Genomic DNA, 20,853 nt, shown 5'->3' on the forward strand with positions numbered 1-20,853 from the left:
TAAGTCATTTTAACATTGAATAAAGATTTAATAAATTTTTTTGTCGGAAACAACTTGCAATTCAGTCAATTCGTTACTACTTACAATAATTAAAAACCGGTGTAAGAATGCGTGGGGGTACGATCATGATCAGTAAGCTTGTAACTTAATAACACATCTTTGAATCTATTGTACTCACCTTTCTACCTACAAATTGTTATTACTTGTTATCATCTTTGTGTTGAAATATGATCATTCTGTTCATACCTTCAAATTTAGTAGCAGGTTACTCAAGGTATTTAGTTCATTTATTTTATTTTTAAATATCTGCTCTATCTACGATAAGGAGAAATTAACAATGACGTATCATTTTTATCCACCTAAATTTCAAACATTTCTTGGAATTATTAAACTATTTAGCTTAAGTTTAATTTACACCATTGAAACCAAGTTTCAATCCACGCTTACCAGTCGTCGAAAACTACGACCGACTAAGCGGCTACTAACTGATTCGCTATAATCTTTCTGTCGTCCTCCGCTTAGTGACACAACGAATATTTGCAAAAATGGATAATAGAAGCGAACTGTTAATTCTACTGTTGTTAAATTGTTAAGATGAAAAGATTAAACATCTCAGGTTACTACTACAAGAACTGCATGAGCGATTATATACATTAATAAGAAATATATGGAGACAGAGAAGTATCAGAAGAATAGAAAATGGACAGAGCCAGTGCAGAAGACATAGTCCTGATCAAGATATACTTTTGCGCAGGCACACATCATCACTCTCGAACAATGTTACGTCACGTTGGAATCAAAATGTAAAGATGTATAGCTGTTATGAAATTTTATTTTGATTGAAAAAATAATATTTGATGCTAAGACATGTCTTGATACGTATTATTTATAGGATTGATTATATTGAATTTAGTAGTTAAATTTCACGTACTTAAGGACGCGTGCTGTTTACAATTTCCTGCCTGTTCCGTGAAATATGATGAGCAAAATTATGGAATTATTAAATTTAATAATATTGTTTGCGATATCAAGAGGAAATTTTATTTATTTTTTTTAGCGAATCATAATAATAGGTGAATAAACAATGTTTTAATTCTAGACACTTTGGTGCTAAAATAAATAACACATAAATAAGGGGTATCATATCTAAATATTTCCAAACAGACTGAAACCGTTTTGGTTTATAATTCGTGAATCGATAACATAAAATAAGTATAATTATTGGAAAAAATAAAAATTGTGTGTTATTTTGTGATTTGAAACATTCATTTACCATATTTTAAATTAATGTTATCCGCTCAACAATAAGGTCCTATCCAAAGTATTTAATACGTGTTTCTTTGGTATTTGGAATAGTGTTTTTGAATGTAGCAATGGTAATAAGATCTCATAATAAAAAGTAATAGTAGAAAGAAAATAACAGTTGGGTCAACTCTATATCAGCCACTAAATACAAAAAAATATCAAAAACACATACAAACTCAGTAAATACGTACAACTCCAGCTCCAACCTAATCTTAATGGCCAAGGAAAAATTCTGATTCCAGCGTGTCCAATTTGAGCAGACTCGTCAGCATACCAGTGTATGTATATCGTGGTCCTGATTACAAAAAAGGGAAACAAAGCGGAATTTGTTCTTATTTTCGAATAGTATGTATTTATACCTTCCCAAAATTATCATTCAAATATATAAGTTGACATTTATGGAGCGATTGGTGATACTCTTACTGAAAGTATTGTTTACTAAATCAACACTCACAATTATACCGTCTGACGTGCTTTTCGATAACCAAGTTAGTATATTCACTAGAATCCAAACAGTCAATTTCGATAAGTATGAGGTGCTTTAGGATCTATAATTGTGTGAATGTTACAAAGTTGTTAAAAAACTCTCTTTGTCAGGTAACTCTAAATTGGAATCAAATATGTTGTGAACATATTAATGAAATTAGAATCTCTTGATATTTATAATTATTATAGGTCTCTAGATGAAAATAAACTCAATAATATAATAATCGATTTATACCGAAAGCCGTCTTTATGAGATGAAAAAAATTCATCTAACACTTTGAATGAATATTTATTTATTTCACTAAACGGATTTGCTAAGCAAGTCAATTAGAAGAAAATCCTGAACGATCATGTCCAAGATTACGATTTACGATTATTTCCAGTTTGTAAGTAATTCAGAACGGTTTTCGATCAGATGGAATAATTTCACAAATCGAACATCTATATCAACCAAATGGCCAACAGCAAGACTTGATTAACTTGTAGTTTCGTATATAAATAGATAAATACGTTTTAAATTATTCTTAATTATTAATATTAAATTACGACTTGTGAAGCAGAGGTAGTGGCTATACAACCAACTCACCGCAATGTATATATTGTCCTAAACTCAGATTTAGAATACTAATAGCAGCCTAACAAATAACAAATCAACAAAATAGTACTTCCATATCGGCTTTTTATAATAGGTTTTGATTTGTCAAATAGTAGGAGAAAAAAATTTAACATCTCATCAATAATATTGTTCCCATTATTTTTTCATAATTCTAGAATAAATGATTAGACTTATCAGGCCTCGACAGTTGTAGTTGTACTTCCGTAAATGATAAAAAACCTATAATATATAATATATATAAGGTGTATTATTCATAGAAAATTTGTTAATAGGTTATATAGGTCATTTTGGAGAAACGGTATACTTCCAATAGGCTCATACCAATTTATGTTACTTTATACATATTGTACTATATAATTAACCACATTTATGCAGTGTTTAGTGTATGAAACTCGACATCAAAGTCTTCTACACCCTACTTAACCAGTTGTCACCCAACTCGAAATCTTCTATAACTCGAAAACTCCGTAGCTCGAATTTTTGATTTTTGATAGTATTAATGCTTGTATAAATTTTTAAACTCATAGAATTCAAAATTCAATATTTAAATTGACGTTAATAGAAATATTTCAATTAATCAATATCAGACGATAAATACAAAAGTATTCGAGAGCTCGGAAAATATATTAAAGTTAGTCCACTATGGTGTTTCGATATATGTATATAGGAATTTTTTTCCATATTTGGTTGATAACAAGTCCAAGGAAGGTCCAAATTAGCAGGTTCGAACAAACCTTATATATATTGATGGTGACTATGTTAAGATTAAAGAATATTTCTAATAAAAATGTGTTTTCATTGATCTATCACAGAATTTATCGAGAGATATACATTCGGGTTATTGGATGAATTTATTTATACAATGTTATTGACAAACAGAAAGCGTTCAATTTTGGGTAGCGTCCTTGTAAATTATGCGTTATTTTTCTATTAATAACATTTAAATTCAATCAAGCACTTTTTAGGGGAATTAAATGACGTGATAAAATTTTTATATGAGAAATGAATCATGCAAAATTTTATAATTGATTTGAATAATCCTTCTTAAAAAATTAGTTGTGAACAATTAAAACCCGTTCATGTTGTTTTGACTTTGAGTGAAGCTATTTTAATTAAAAGTAAAACTATTTGAATAACAAGGTTATGTTACGTTTGTTGGTGATATAAAGATGAAAATTTTCTCTGTAGGTGGACGAAATGTGATACATACATACTTTCGTAGTAGTAAATGTTATACTTAATATTCATCCAACTTTCTATTATTTAAAATTCATATTCCTTAAGTCGGCTTTAGACTTTCGCGTTTTCGCGTTTCACACTATTTTCGTGCTGTTTCGCGAAAAGGGAAACGAAATGCGAAACATTCTCTTTACACTACAAATCGCTTTCGAAAGAACAAATGCATCTCTTTACACTTATCGCGTTTTCGCGGACTTTTCGTGCTATTTCGCGATAAGTCTAAAGCCGGCTTTAGAAAATACCATTAAACTCAAAACTAAACTGGATACTTGCTTTAAATTAAATTATATTTTTTCTATAATTAGCCAAACATTTTCTAACCGAATAACCCTCGAACATTGATAGATGTTCAACAAATTTTTAACAACTCTCTCAAGCTTGTTGCTTATACGGCGTTTCCAATTGAAAAGCTTTTGAAATCTGTTTAAAAATTTTTAGAGCAGTTAATCTTAAAATTTCTTCTCAATATAACCCACAAGTAAGAATGCAGCACACGCGAATGTCATATCTAGCATCTTCATGAAGAATATTTTTTGACAAGCATTCACTAGAACATTCGCTAGAAAAAACATGAAAAGGTTTATAACGTTTGGCTTTGTTTGTTGTTCAGTTAGATAAATTTAAAGGTACCGTAAAACGGGGATACATTGAACATTTTTTTGATATTTTGTTGAATAACTCTTTTACTTGTGGTTCAATTGAAACGAGGAAAATAACACTTATGAGTCACTATAGAACCAAGACTTTACGTACGTCAGATTATAAATTGAGCGTAGCTATGGAGATACAGCTCTAGAAAAGTTGCTGTTCAATATTACCCCGTGATTGAGGTAACATTGAACAATGATATAAATAGGCTTCTACGTGCCCATAGGTTAATTATTTTTTCAATATAACCCCGCCATTGAAGCAAGCGGTAAAAATTAGTAAGGGGTCAATTTATTTTACCATTTTTTTTAATGCCAATATAGTTATATTGGTTGACGAAATACATTTTTTAAAATTTTCTTTATTAAACTTTAAAGTTCTTAATACAGTGTAATAGAATCTTATTCTAGATTAAGCAAATTGGTAATTCGCAAGTAAAAGAACAAAAGATAATGGAAACGTATGATCGACAGTCTTTATAAATACTTTTAGCCCACAGCATACCCGTCGATTTTGATCGAAAAAACCACTTTTCCGCGGCAGTCTTTAGCTGGAGCGGGCAGAAGTCTCTCAAAATCCGAGGAACTTACGATTGACACGTCGTCTATCTGAAAACAAAAACAACATTATATTTTGTTATAATGCACAACGCTGTGAAAAATTTACCTCTGGCCAATAGAAGGCAGATTTATTAGCATTTCTTAAGAATTTGACAACGTAGTCTCCATCAGGCAGTTTTTCTTGTATAAGACCGACGAAAAATTTTAAACTTTTCTTGGTTGCGAATCTCACATGCACATAATCGTTAACGACTGCAGCCTCCGTCGGCTTGTCGTCCTCTTTATTCTCTTCTTGAAGCACTTCATCAGAAAATATCTCGAGATCACAATCAGATTAGTCCTGAAACTCTATTTCTACGTCGGAACTATCACTATCAAATTCCTTAGCAGACTTTTTCTTATTCTTGGTGGTTGGTGCAGAACATCCAGAAATTTCTCCTATTTCAAAACCTTCTGGTCCGATGCTTTTACCCGGTACAATGTTTATTTTCTTTTTTCTTTTGGTTCTAGGTCCTTTTTTGTTCCTAATACCCTGTAGAAATTGTACAACTGTGTCGTTTAAACTGTTTACGAAATTTTGGTTTATTTCAGTGTCGTCAGTACCAGGCAATTTCTTTAATATTTCATTTCTGTCTAAAGGGTATATACCCGTTGCCCGAAAGCCACTTTTAAGGTTTTGTTCGCCGGTTTATGCGAATTTCAACATTAACTTCTTTAAGAGTTTTGGAAACGCCTTCTTTGGAAGACCTGTTATAACCAGTCGCTAACTTATAATCACTGAGTATTGTACGCCACTGTTTTACTTTAGTGGTGCGAATACCGCGACATCGAGCGGTTGAGCTATATGCGTGGTATTCGGAGGTAAACATATGAATCGAACATTATTTTCGACCGACAGTCTGATAAATTCCTCAGAGCAATGTCTCGCCAAGTTATCTCCTATCAATACTTTGATTCCTTCTTGATGCGAAAGAGAAAAACAGAAGTAAACCAATTTAAGAAGGTTGCAGAATCAAACAATCCATGAGTTGTACGGTTGTATCTTGTTTTATCGGGTCCTCCTTCCATCCAGTTTATCCAAAGGTTTTCTGCTTTGTAGACTACATACAGTGGCAGCAGAGCTCCTGAAGCACTTCCGCAAAACATCAAAGAAATATTTGATTTTGAGTGAGACAATAAACGTTCTATTAAATAAGCATTTTATAGACCCAGGGTCATCCGATGAATTTGTTGCATCGAAGTTGTACATACAATCGGGGGAAACTCCGTCTAGACATTGCTCAAGGTTATCAAAATAAGCATTGAAAACTTCTTTAGTGGTAGATGCTCTATTTGGGTTAATATTTTGGGATTTTCTTAAACTTATTTTTCTGTTTCTTTTCAAAAAGCCTTTAATCCAATCGATACCAGGCAATTTATTGTTAAACTGCTTAACTGTCCTACCAATTTTGTCCAAATGGCTTTTCATAATATGTCGTAAATCGTCGTAAATCGTCGTGAGTCGAAGGAGAGCCCCACTCAGCGATTTTCAACAGCAACCAGTAACTTTTCTTCGTCGTTGCTTAAAACTGGGGGCCTACCGACGTTTTTAACTTTTTTATTGTTCAGTTTGCAGCTTAACGTTCCTTTTGGGTTCTTGTATATCTTAAATTTTTTTGTTTTGATTTCTCGGATTACTTGTTCCATAGTATTATGGTGTAATTTTTGTATGATCGATTACCCAACTTTCTAACGTAAACACTCATTTTAAAACGGGATTTTCGAACTGCACAATCTTCCCATATATTTTCGACGCAAACTAATGTTACACGGATCGCGTACGATTCAAAACTAACGGCAGGAAACAATATTTACATAAATCATTCGCGATGTCGCCTAAACCCGATGAGTCTTGCCGTTCAATGTTAACGAACTTTTCCAAAAAAATTACATATTTTTTTTATTATGTAGTTAAAAATATTATAGAACCCAAATCATTTACGGTCTTATGTAGAATAAGGTTCAAATAGGTACTAGTATCGTGCAAGACTAGACAGACCAAAGTTTCAGAAAATTTTTTTTAGATATAAAATATAAAAAGTTTTTCTCCTTAATTTTGAGAACCTGAAATGAAATTTCATAAGAAAGTCCAAGAAAAACATATTTGCGACCCTCAAAAAAATAGATCGGTCCCAAAAAACAATTTCATGCCAACTTGTGGAAAAATATAATCTTGATTGCAAAATTGTTCAATGTTACCCTGGGATTCAATGTAACTCCGTTTTACGGTACCTAATCAATGTTGTGTTATAACTGTATTATAAGTCAATCAGCATCTTAAAAAGAGTGTTTAATAGAAAAAACACCAAAAAGGCCGCCTAGGTTGGTTTACTTTGTATGGAGCTAATTTTATAGTACTTAATATGAGTACGTATAGCCTTTCTCATTGAATGTGTTGCTTCTGTTGACTTGCAATCACTCATGTTACATATAATCAAGAATCGTTCTTAAAAAATAGAAGAAATGACTAATGTTGTTTGACTAATTCTCTCTAGTGGAGAAACGATCGCGATAAGATCACAGTTGAAATATGTATTTAACTATCGAAACAGGACACAACTTCTATTAATCACAAGTATTATTTCTCTTGATTGAACACTGCAGCCAATGCAACTATGTAGAAATTCCATCAGCCATTTAGTGCTCTTCTAAATCCAAACATGCGTAATAATTGACTTGTAAGCTCCAAAATCCTAACCTTGGGATATCGAACTATTACGAAGTAAATCATGTTTTTTTCTTTGAAACTTATGGTTACAATAAGAATAAAATGTTGATATAAAAAGGAGGATGTCATTAAATGGAAAAGTTTTATTTCAACACATATCCGCATTTTATAGACGCAATAAAAAAACATGAATCCCGACATAAAATAAATACCAAGCTCCGTAAACATTCTAATTTTACGCCAACAACCATGTGTATCTGTTTTGTGTTCCAATTCCACCCCTGAATATAAAAAGGTACCCCGCAAAACTGTAACTTTCATAACCTGTCGTTTGGCAACACAAAAGGGATCATGATTCCGTCGAAAAAGAGATTTTTAGGCAATACGTCAATGTTACAACATGCTGACATTTCTTCGAAAAAGTGATTGTGGAGAATATTTATTATTTCTCTATTGTACGAACTGGAATGCATGTTCAGAATGGTCTGTATTTGTTATTTCTAAGGGTTCCGGTTTTAAAATGTGAAATTCGTAAAGGAAATGTAACAATTTGCAGAAAATCGGATTTATTTAATTTATTTGCGGTAGTTTAACGGTTTTATGAATTTAAAAAGATAGGTTATTCACTCTCAATACAATTTTTGACAAGTGTTGAGATATAATCACACTTTTTTTGATATAAAATCATATGAATATACTTCACAATAGCCAGAGTCATTTTTTTTAATTCAGAGTTTACAGCCTTTCTTATAGAGTTGACAAACGATCTTTCAACGTATCTCTTCAACTAGACGCAAATTCTTCGAATTACTGAATAAATATTATCAACTCATGATCCTGCGATTATATCAATGTCAGAAACTACACGTAGCTCCGTCAATGATTCTTGTTGCAAGTCATACCGACATCTTTTCTACGCATTCATTTATCAGCAAGATTGTGCTGTCAATAAAAGACCCCTGAAACATTTCGTCTCTCTTCGAAGACGTCGTCTCGGTACGACCGTGATTAGGCTGGTTTTTGTCACAAATGTTACCTCTTGGTATCGTCGAATTTGCATTCGTACTGACATGTGTGAGGGCTGTTCTGTTTCTTCATTTTCGATAGGTCATAAATAAGAAATTTTTAAGATAAAAATTTACCAATTGAAATGTACAATCCTACAAAAGCGTTGATTGTTAAACGAATGTTGAGGCATTTTTCATAACAACTACCACTAGTTAAAGAGCTCGCTTTGAACTATTGGAGAAGTTCTTTGTTCACATTGGTACTATGAGGTCGTTATTGTCATAGTTAAGAACAACACTCTCCGAAGCCTTTGTTTTTGTCGTGATAATTTAGTGCGATTTATTTTCTGTTCCAGGAAAATGATATCCTAGCTCAAGGTTCATAAACCATAAAGTTTCATGTCTCCCGAATATCTTGATAAACTTGCTAAATTAAACTTGTAGGAGCAATAAACTAGTGTCTATTACCATCTTAGACATCGGAAAAATTATCTATACCATAGCACTGTCACCCATACAGTTTTCAATTTGTAAGAACAATTGGCAGGCGCATCGTCCCTAATGACCATCCTTATTTGCGTTTAGCTGGACGAAATCTGGGAGAGTGGAGCGCAATTGTAATAAGGATGCGGCGACGCAAGTATTTGGTACTTCTAATTAAAATATATTGCCATGAATCGTCTGGCTTTTCTTATAATCTCTATGATCTTGTATTTTAAACATTTCTGTCTATTTCAAAATTAATTATCACTTTACTTGGAGACAGTTTTGTGTCTGTTAAGTGACCGTTTCCTGTTTGATGGTGATTTAAGGAGTTTTATTGTCTATTTTAAATCACTCAGTCATTAATGTCTTGATTTGGGTTTATGTCAATTGATGTTACCAATTTTAATAGTCTGTTAATGTCATATCCTGGGGTTCGGCTTTCAATAAAAGTTTTTGATTCTATAACTGTAATTTTATTTTATATCAATATTAAATATAAGGAAATCAAAGATAATAGTGAAACAGAACGAGAAAAACATACATATAGTATTCGTAAGAGCAATATTAGGTAATAAAAGCAAATCAAAGTAATTGGCGCTGAAGAAGTGAATCCAATATATGTTAAAGAAGAGAAAACTCGGTAACAGAGGATTGAAACATGTCAGAGGAATTAATAAAAATATGTTACATTCAACCAGAAAAGTGATAAGTAATAGAACCAGTAATGAAATCTAAACTACAAGACGAATGTAGAAGAATTAGTAAAGACGAAAAAAATGGAAAGAAGGAAAAAAATAAACTTTTAACTAATACAAACTGGCCAATCAATAATAAATTGAATTTTCTTGAGCAGAAAAGAGATCATCTAGCCAAGATTTTCGACACAATTATACTTTTTTCTTGTTATTTCAAATAATGAAAATTACTTTTAGATCTAGTTATGCTTTAGTATCTCAATTTATTCCAATTGAGAATAACAAAGAAACACTGATGATATGTATACCAATTATAAAAACTGAAAATAACAAATTATCAATAAACAAAACAATATCTTCAGATATTGATAATATTTTGTTTATTAAAATGATTGGAATCTACTCAACAGTTTTTTTGTGGTTTGAATTAAACCAATTATAACTAGATATGTTTTTCTATTTTGTTCCGCCACCTTTTTCCAACAGCGCATGCTACAAAATTACAATAGAACAAATTAGTTGGAAGTAATAAATAATGCAGTAGGATTAATGTTTCTGCCTAGTTAGTTCTGCTAATTCTATGGAGGTGTTCAATTCATTTAATTATTAATAAATATATATTGTTGTACACGTTGTAATATATACAATTAATTAAAGATTAACACTGGCATTTCCGTAATACTTAATGTATTGATTATTTTAATAGAAACCAGAAATTTTTAACTAAAAACAATGATTTTCGAAATTTTTTATCTCTAGGAGAGGAAAGAGAGTATTTTAGTGGAAACTTTCTTATTGATCTTTTTGCAATTGCCAATGTTTAGTATTTTTGGCAGCTCTTGCGTTTGCAAACTCTATGTAAGAGAAAGGATCGTATTTGAGACTATACCTTTCAAAAAAATATTCTTGTAACTACCTGGCAGAGAAATTATATAATCATAACATTCCTCTTGTAGTCTTCAAATTTGTTTTGTGTATATTGAAATCATAATCTTTGAAAGTATCTACGTTCCAGTTCTCCAATAGGAATATCCTTTATCTTATCATCATCTATTTCCCTATACAGAAGCTGCCATAGTGCCCTATACTGGATTTTTTTTAATAGTATGCGCATATATTAACTACTGCATCTCCTGTCCATCATTTTCTTTCGCCACGCTGTAGAGTTTTTGCAGAAAAACTGACAAATTTTGTATGGTTTTTAAGTTAGGGTCAATCTAAAAATTTTAACTTTTGTAAATGTACGTTGAAGACACAAATTAGGCATTGTTAATAAGTGAAAAAATATTATTGCAATATTAACAATTGAGGAGATTTCGTAAAATTTTCGCTTTTTTTAATACTAGGGATAATTTTGTCAAACAAACCGTTGAATATCATGTTTTTTATTGATGAAAAAAAAAACAAAATGTGAACTGTTTCATCAATCTTAGAGTCACTGAAATCAACAACTGAATAGTTTACGTACATTGAAACTGTAAAATAAATCATAACGCGCTTTAAAAGAGATAACAAAAAAATACTTCCAGCACAAAAAATAGGTTCGTAGAGAGCATGTAGTTATAGATGCAAGGTGTATATTGGTGGTGATAATGAGTAAAAATGTGAACTATAACATTACACATCATAATTAAATAGCCACTCCTAATATTTTAAATTAACAAAAATTACTTTGTTATAGGCACTTATATGGTCCTTATGTCGATTTTTCTTGTTTAATCTATTCTCATTATATTTTTCTTCGTCATTTCCAACGATATAAGTTAATTTTTTTCCTTTGTAGTCACTTTTGTTGAGCATATTTGTTTCAATCACAATATTCTTGTGTGGAACATCATTTACTATGTATAAATGTTCCTCTTGTGGTATATCTATTATTTTTGAAGTAAAAATAATATTTACTTTACCAACATTTTTTAACTAAGCAACGATGAGAGAGGCTCTTTAACCACAAAATTTAAATATATAGTCCTAACAAGACTACTTCAAATTTGTTACATTTTTACCACTAGATCTATCACTTTAGCAAACAATATTGTCGATCACTTTCGGTAAATTCTTGTCAGTATAGTCAGTACAGTCAACTTGCAATCTAGCAACTGCCTCTTTTTTCTTTTATTCTACAAAAACCTTCATGCTTTTACTATGTCATGAATGGTAAAATTGTAGATTAAGTATCTGTAATTCTTTACGATCAGAGTATTATTGTCTTTGCCTCAAATAACCAAAAGAAATTCTTACAAATCGACATTGCTCGAAAAACTCCAATTTTGATTCTAGTTTTTTCTGTTTGAGTGATCATACAAGGCACTGATTAATACTAGTACAAAAAATTCTGATCTGACCAGTAAACAGTATGTTAAGTATAAATATCACCTAAGTTGCGAAGAAAACAAACTTTATTTGTATCTTTTTTTTACGTTAAATATTATAAAAAAGTAAGAAAATAACGGAGAAAAAGAAGAAAAAAGAAAATTTATTAGGTGGCACAATTGTTTATTGGGCAAGTTATTTGAATAAAAAGCAATCTTTGTGGGAGTGTAGTTGTAAACGTTCTATTTTAAATATATAATGCTGGTAAACATGCTATTAATTCAATTTAAGCAATGAATTTTTCGAAAACATTCAAATGTTTCTATAAAATTTGTAATGCAGCTTTACGAAGCAAAATTACAAAAAAATATTTTCTTATTATATTTTAAAAAGAAATTTACAAAAATTTGATCGTCCCCGTAATCCTGAATCACAATACAAGTATATAATTTGAAAATGAATGAACTGATACTATTCAAGACCAAAGTTCTTTGAAGCAGATAGAGAGCAATCACTAACAATTCACAACAAAGGATTATATTTATGACTGCTTCCTAGTGCATTTAGTACAAAATGTTTATTTTAATTTTGAGGATATATTCACCGAATGACTAATTGAAAGATTTTGAAAATGTAAAGAAATATTGTTCGTATTCTGCAACAATGTTACTGAGTAAGACATTTTTCACTTTTTACTTTAAGGTAATGATGTTTCTCGTTTAAAACAAAAATCAACTGGAAAATTATATTTTTATACTAATAAAATATTTACTTATTCTTGATCAGGTTTCTTATTACAAGCAGTATAGTAAATAAAATAAATATTGTGGAATATTTTGTGTAATCACCGGATTTTGAAAATAACTTTTAAAGTGGCGTTTCCTGAAAACAGAAAACTTTGTAATCAAATAAATCGCTTTATGAACTATATAAAAATAGAGAAAATTTATAGCTAACACATTCATTATAATTAAAATGGTTACGGATTAATTAACACATAATCAGTTTTCACATAAAAGTTTTCTTAACTATTCTCAAAGAAAAAACATATTTATATCTAACCAAGATGAATATCAATTTCAATTGTCCCCAGACAAGTGATGGTAGTCAGTTTTATTAATGTATCTTTAGGTATGCGATCAAAATGAGAAACGTAAAACTTTCAAGCCAGTTTCGACCTTCTCATGCCTCTTCAGAATAAGGTGTATACTATCTCCTTTTGAGCAGATGTTTCCGTAATCTCTACTTCTACTGTTCATCAGAAGTTGGATGGCACATAAGATTTTGGGCGCGTAGTAGCAAAAGATGGCGGGTTATCAATAGAATTTCGCACTTTGTACAGCCCCAAGTAGAAATGGTACTAAGTATTAATTTAAATTTTAAGAGATTATATTTTTGTAATAAGGTAGAATCTTTTTTGCAAAATACATATGTATCATTCCTCCCAGCAATATCTAATAGTAAAAACAAATATTTAGGGACTAATTGTAGGATCTTCATCTCTTTTGATTATATTTAAGTGCGGTTATACGGTTGCAGAATTTAAGAACATTACAGTTATTAAACATGGTTTCACATTGTAAAGTGACGAAGAATTTTTGTTTGATCTAATGCCGAAATTGTTATGTGCAGTACTACAGTTTTTGAAGCGTGAAGCCCAAAGCAAAACAATTCCGTTATCTAAAGGAAGAACTTATGTCATATTGAATTAATTTATTTATAATTTTGAGGAATTTACAAGGACGGCCTAATAATAGGAAAATTACCATTTCATTTCAATAAATAGTTAGATTAGCGAACTATTTTTTAATATGTGTTACATATTTTCTTCTAAAATGCATAATATAATGGTTAATATGTATATTCAGCAAATTAAAAGTTTGTATGTAAGTATACATACATATCTTATATACCTATTAAAAAAACTGACGATTTCCATTCCGAGTCCGTTCAGGCGTTCTACCCAACCGATTTGCTTTATTTTTTTTTTTTCAATGAAAGGTATTGATGCACAGATCAGCCATCAACCATCGGATTTCATCTAATTTTTACCATTCTCAAGTTATACTCAAATGCGATTTCCCCCTGTATATTACTTATGGGAGTTTTTCACATACACACGTTCTATCCTCAATATCTCAAGTTCTATTCAAGATAGAGACTTCGTTTTGGTTTAAGAACACTCGCTGAAACAACTTCTTTCTTTTGAGTTTTTGAACACTTAAATCGGTTGAGTTGGAGAGGAGCTAGGCGCGGACATTCAATGTGGAGTTATGGATTTTTGTAGGTTTTTGGCAATTTTTCTACATTCAAAGATCTATATCTCAGGTTCTAATATAGCTACAGAGTTCGTATTGATTAAAGAACACTCGCTGAAACACCTTCTTTCTTTTGAGTTTTTAAACACTTAAATCGGTTGAGTTGGAGAGGAGCTAAGCGCGGACATTCAATGTGGAGTTATGGATTTTTGTAGGTTTTTGGCAATTTTTCTATATTCAAAGATCTATATAGCTACAGAGTTCGTTCTTTTCTATTATAATGATTTCTGATACTTATTTAATGGATTCGATGCGAGCGAGCCGCGGGTAAAAGCTAGTATATAATAATTGTATTTTTCGATATCAATCACTAAAAAATCAACTATATAATGTATAACGATTATTATCAATTCAGAAATCTTTTTATTTTTGTCGATTTTATATCAGTTTCTGTTTGTTGAATATTCAATACATAGCCTGGAGCTTATTTCATATTACAGGAATAAGAAACATACCCATGGAGAGGCAACTATTGAGAAGTAGGAGCTTTATCATTTCGATACGAAAAAAAACTGACGATATCATAGATTGTTATTAAGACTGCAAGATGCTTAAACTTAAGTATTTCTTTTGTTTATGGAATAAGATTCCGAAATCATTGTGTAAGGAAATGAAGGGCTGCTTGGAATAAATATATTTCCGACAAGATAAACATGAATGATTTGTACCATCGATATACCTGATCTCACGTATAAAGGTCAACACAAATCATACATGGTTTAAAAGGTGAGATAGTAAAATATTTACACTATTATTTAAGTATTTGAGCGTGGAAAAGCTTAGTTCCAAATGGGTGCCGCGTTTCCTATCAATGAAATAAAAAAATGGACTTTGATTAATTGTATTCACCACTATATAAGTAAGTATCCATCTGAGAAGAGTGAACCCGGCGAAAACAGTCAGAGTTGACCTCTGTATTTTGGGATACACATATTTTTCAACTACTAAGAAAAGAAAGTCACAAGTTAACCACCCTATTGAAAACATCGCTGAAATAAAAGCATATTTTGGAGCCAAAGAAAAGATGGAAAAGCGTTAGACTGTACTACTCTCCAAGAAAACTATGATGATGTATAAAACAAAATTTGGCCGAAAAGCTGGTACTAGATGGAGGACTGACATTGATTAATGTGTTAATAGTCATAGTTAATAATCATATTTTCCCTTTTCATTAGGGTTGCGGTATCAAACCAACTACCTTACCGATATATTATGCCAATTATTACATAGGTTTAACTAGCAATAAAATTATCTATTACAGAACTTACGCGCTGTTTGAAAGTCATTGAAAATTGAATAATGAAGTAATGAAAATTAGAGTTTCGAAAAGAAAACGTCAAGAATTTTGTATTGAAAACATTTTGGAGAAGCCGATAACACAAATTACTTCCATAACATGTAATTTTTTTGTGTACAAACAAACAATCACAAACAATAACTAGATGGGTTATCATAAGACTCATGTGATATGGAATATTCAAGTCAAGGAAGATTTATACTTATACCTGTATTCTAATTTATAAGTACTGAAGTAATGAATAAATTTTCATATTCTTGACTTTTAATCGTCTATTGATGTTATTTCTAATATTGTCATAAACATAAATTAATTTCTTGGTTCACTACTTTACATCATGTCTAGACAACAATTTATTTTATTCATTATTTCAACCCTATTTTATTAAATATATTAATAATCGAACCGAAATTTTTAAGAGACACCCCATTATCGAAAGAAAATTCATTGTTGACAATTTATGAATCCAGTTAAAATATTTTCCTTTCCGGAAATCGTTTCTTCCTTTAGAAACTATCAAATTTGAAGCATTCATACTTTGATTCCTACCTTGATGGAGCTGGCGGATGGAAGGCACCAGTAGGAGGAGGCTGCATCCTATGATCCCAGACGTACCGTCCGTCGTGAGTTCTTTGATCAACGGGCAAAGGAGCGTGAAAGGCAGCGAAAGCTGAAGGAAATTGCATGGGAAGTCCTGCGGACATAGCGGTCTGAAAATCCGCTTCTTTCTCCGGCATGTCACTAATCACATTCCATCACAAAAAAAATTTGTCACAAGTCACTAAATCTGGTTGTCCCTACAGTTCATATGGTTAATGAGAGTACAATAATAACACATGTTTGTCAACGTTCTCGAATTGTCAATTGTTTTGATTTGCGTGTGTCGGTAGGTACGAAAAAAAAAACGATTCACTACATACATAAAACACTGCAGACAACATGGAACTAACCAGAATGCAGAGGCAGGAGAATATTTCGGTTGACAGGCAGACCTTACAACTCAACTAAGTAGTGTAGGAGAGGGGCAAGGAGGGGAGGGGCTTATTTTATCCGAGTGTGAGGGAATGGACTCGCATTCTCTGATCACTTGTTAACGCAGTGGCGGGGTGATAATAATCCACGTGAGTTTATAAACTGAGTTTTATAGGTTTGATTAACTCCTCCTCATATCTTTTTTTATAAATATTTATTCGGATTTTAATAACAAATTAATATCATAATTCATTTTCAATTTTAATACAGAATGAACAAAAATCTATTACTAATGATCTTTTTATACTGTTCTAATTTTTTACTCAATTATGTAACCAATTTGGTTAATATTCATTTTCACGAATTGGTTACTGATCAGAACCAAACTATGCTATGCTATTCTTCGGTACCTTTAATTAATTATTGTCTCGCCGACTAATTTTTTCAAATGTACGTTTGTGATAGATTTTGTGGTAGAGAGTCTCTATTTGTTTATATAGAACTAGGAGAGGTATTAGTTATTTTGAATTAATATGGTTTCTTTGACACCGCCTATCTAGGACCCGGAGAGTCGCCCTTGTCCCAACAATATTTGTGGTTAAGATATAAATAATTATAATTTTTCAGGTATATTTCCAATATATTACCCCCCCCCCCTCCAGCATTTTCTATATTGGAGTTATATTTATATCAGAATACTCGAGTGGATGCTATCGGATAATTCTTTAAATCTAATGCGACAATAAAAATTATTGAGTATAAGTTTTAATAATAATAATATATAATAATAATAACTTTCACGGGCTTTGAATCTAGACATACGAATAATTGCGTAATTTTTTGATAAATTACTCATGAAATCTTATATTAGAAGAAGCTTTGTTATTTCACTTTTACTGAAACACACTCAATACTCAACAATTTTTAAGTTGAAATTAGAAATTTAAATGTTTTTTAACAAAATGTGACACTTAATCAAGATGTATACTGTCGAATATATCTTACCACAACTTAACCATATTTCAGGCTTCTCTCTACGGTTAAATGCTTCTTCTTTACTTCAATACTTCAATGAACTTAAATCATTTCTATTGCCTTTTGAAATTTGTTAGTTCATAGATAGATAATATACCTACATTTTACGGTGAGTAAAATTTTCGTTTTTCTATAGATTTTTGTGCCAGAAAATAATATAGATGAAAATAATTAGATGATAATTTATATCAAATTAAGAAGTAAAAGAAAAATTTTAAAGCTGGATTGAAATGGTGAGAAGAACTGGGTACATGTCCTGGACAAGTTATGATGATCTAGGGGATTATAAGCTTATTGGCCATCCTCATTGATAAGTTCTCGATCTGAAAATACGAACCTACGATAATCCATAACAGAGCAGTTTATGACCCAAAATGGGTGCTTGGATATAATCTCACCAAGCCGCTTGGCACGGATTCTGGGGAAGGCAAAAAATTTAGCTTTCATCAAATTGTATATTCGTACATTATTAGAATAGATTATAAAAGCTCTACTACGTCATCCCAAATGAAGGTATATTGATAAATAATTATATTTAAAATTAAGAATACAATAAACATAATATACAATCATTGGATTTGAGGGAACTACGTTATTGTACGTTGAATTAAATCATCACTTATAAATAGGGAACTGTCGAAGTAATATAGAAACGGAATGCCAAGAATAGGAGAGAAATATTGAAGTCTAGTATTTTAAAAAAGGCGAAAGATCACTATACTACGAATACTAAGAACGGGAACACCTTATTGATTCTAGATGCCTGGGTAATCCCTTTGCAGTCCCATTGATGTATATCATACATTGCCTGTGTTGTATCTGTGATAACCGACTTCCGCATACCCTATGATTAGTGATGATATACCTGCAGACGCGTTTGTCTTATCTATGATTATTTTGGTTTGTCTACAGACACAGTTTATTCATTTTGTGAACTTGTTGGATATGATGTCAAGACAAAAGTCAATTTGATAAAGTTTTCTATTTTCTCAATGTTTTTACGAATAAATACAATTATGTGAAAATGGGGTCCATCCACTCACCCCTCGTTACTTGTTTGCGGTCTTCCTCTTACTTTGTGAATTGTTTCATATGTCACATGGCTCATGCTAGATAATAATGCAGCTGTACCCGGCCTTTCATCTACTTGCTATTTGATTTCAGCCACCATACTAAAAACTGTCCACTACAACCTTGGCAGAAGAAAATATTCCTATATCAGAGCCATCCGAAGTGAACCAAATCTCACATAAAATATTCCTCACCTACCAATAAAATCAAACCCAACGAGCACATCTTTAAGTTTTCACAAGCTCACGCATAGCTTTTAATGATGATAATTTAAACTATTTTATTAAATTTCTACCCCACTTTCGTTTATTACCACTATTCTCTTCAATATTTTAATGAAACCAAAGTCTGATAAGTTTAAAATTAAGAAATATTGTACGTTTCTGGTACTATTAAAGTTTTTCTTTCTGCAAATTCGCGATTCAAGTTAAAATTATGACAATATTTAAGTGAAACAAAGATAGAACTCGACACATGAAACGTGTCTCATTAATCTAAAATATTGCCGAGAAAGATAAAAATGCTATATCTATCCCCTTTGTCAGCATGTCGAGAATTAACACATTAACATCAGGTTTAAGGAATTTTTACTAGTGTCTTGATAGCTGTTATTTTTTCAACCAGATGTTTTGAGACGCCTTGTTATTATTTCAAAAAAAAATGTTGAATTACTACGATTATAACAGAAGTGGCAATCTTATTTTTTCTCTTATAAATTTTCGATATAGACATCACTGTGTTTGTTGAGAGTAGATTAAGCAATTATTTATGTGGCGTTTATAGTAAAACAACCGTTCATTGAAAGTATACGATTAAAATAGCGAAAAATAAAATCATTTCTTCTACTCATTAAATAATGGAATAAACAATTGTTATTATGGATGAGCAAGTGAAGAATGAATGTACCAAAAGTACTAGGTGCCATGGTAATAACTCGGAAAATCCAAGCAAACATATTGAAACAGTTATTAGCACTTCTTTATTACACGTGCTTCCTTTTCGATTAGAGTGAATTCAAAAGCAATAAAATGTGCAAATACTCATATTTTGTTTTTGTTCCGGCCCAAACTGTGGTCACACCGCGATAGATAATGTTATTTCAACACCAAAATTTCAAAGTTTGAGAAGGATAGACGCAACTTCATTATTTGATTTAGTAGATTTCTTTGACAAATTTCTTTTCTTCCTATTAATAACTCATTGGTCAATATACGACTTGTCATGCGTTTTCAAAATAAAAACTTTGAGAATGGTGTCATCAAGTTTAACGTTAATAACAATAGCACTTATAACTTTTATTTAATATGATGTATACTGTAGACGTGCAGAAATACTTTCTATTGAAGATGCATGTAAATGAAGTCGGAAAAGACATATCAGAAATGTAACTTATCAATTCATTTTGACTCAATGCTGATATCAGAGTACTGAAAAAAACTATATGAAATAAGCAAGAATAATAGTCTTTTTGTTTTGGGTTTTTGTTATCAAAGCATTTAAGATTATGGAGAATTCAATACACTCGCCAGTAAAGTAGGACGAACGTCTTTCTTCTGCGTGGAACCTTTATCTGCTATCGGAAAATACTCTTTTAAGTAGGAGATATACCAATAAGAAATACTTGGAAGTATTGACAAGTGAAGTATCTGTGGAAAAGAAGATACTGAAGTTCGCCTAGCTCTAGAATGCTCCGGTATCGCAGGTACATAAGCATATAGAATGTTTCGAACAAAATACTAACGTCCTTGAAGCCAGCACAGATCTCTAAAATGGAAATGATCTGTAGATGTTGAAAGCAGCTGTGATAGGGAATGCAAATATATATCAAGGCTGCAGGGCAAAAGACAACCTTTCATCAAATCAAAATGATATAGCCCTTTTTTACCACATCAAGCAATCAAGACACACCTTGCAAACAGTTTTTTCAAATGTAACAAATGCAAAATAATACCCATCCGTTTGAAATATTTACTTGGACGATATCCAAGTACAAGAGTGCGGTTTTTATTGATATTTTATGAAGTATTTGAAGTAAAAGACGGTCTCAGCCACTCAGTATCATCCATGTTCATTACTTATAATAGTAGAGAGCCACTTA

At 31.3% G+C, this 20,853-nt stretch overlaps 1 protein-coding gene across 2 annotated transcripts in view; it reads right to left on the reverse strand.

The window, feature by feature from the left end:
* LOC130902750 (transcriptional activator cubitus interruptus) overlaps nucleotides 1-16,687 on the reverse strand; it is a 202,011-nt gene extending 185,324 nt beyond the window's left edge. The window contains exon 1 of one of the 2 annotated variants that reach the window (XM_057815021.1): nucleotides 16,227-16,687. In XM_057815021.1, coding sequence (XP_057671004.1) covers nucleotides 16,227-16,414 — 188 coding nt within the window. In that variant the 5' untranslated portion in view covers nucleotides 16,415-16,687. The remainder of the gene's footprint in view (nucleotides 1-16,226) is intronic. The other variant, XM_057815023.1, reaches the window with a different exon arrangement.
* Nucleotides 16,688-20,853: the final 4,166 nt, after the last annotated feature.

The sequence above is a fragment of the Diorhabda carinulata genome, chromosome X (assembly GCF_026250575.1).
Source record: "Diorhabda carinulata isolate Delta chromosome X, icDioCari1.1, whole genome shotgun sequence".
In the NCBI taxonomy this organism is placed as follows: domain Eukaryota; kingdom Metazoa; phylum Arthropoda; class Insecta; order Coleoptera; family Chrysomelidae; genus Diorhabda; species Diorhabda carinulata.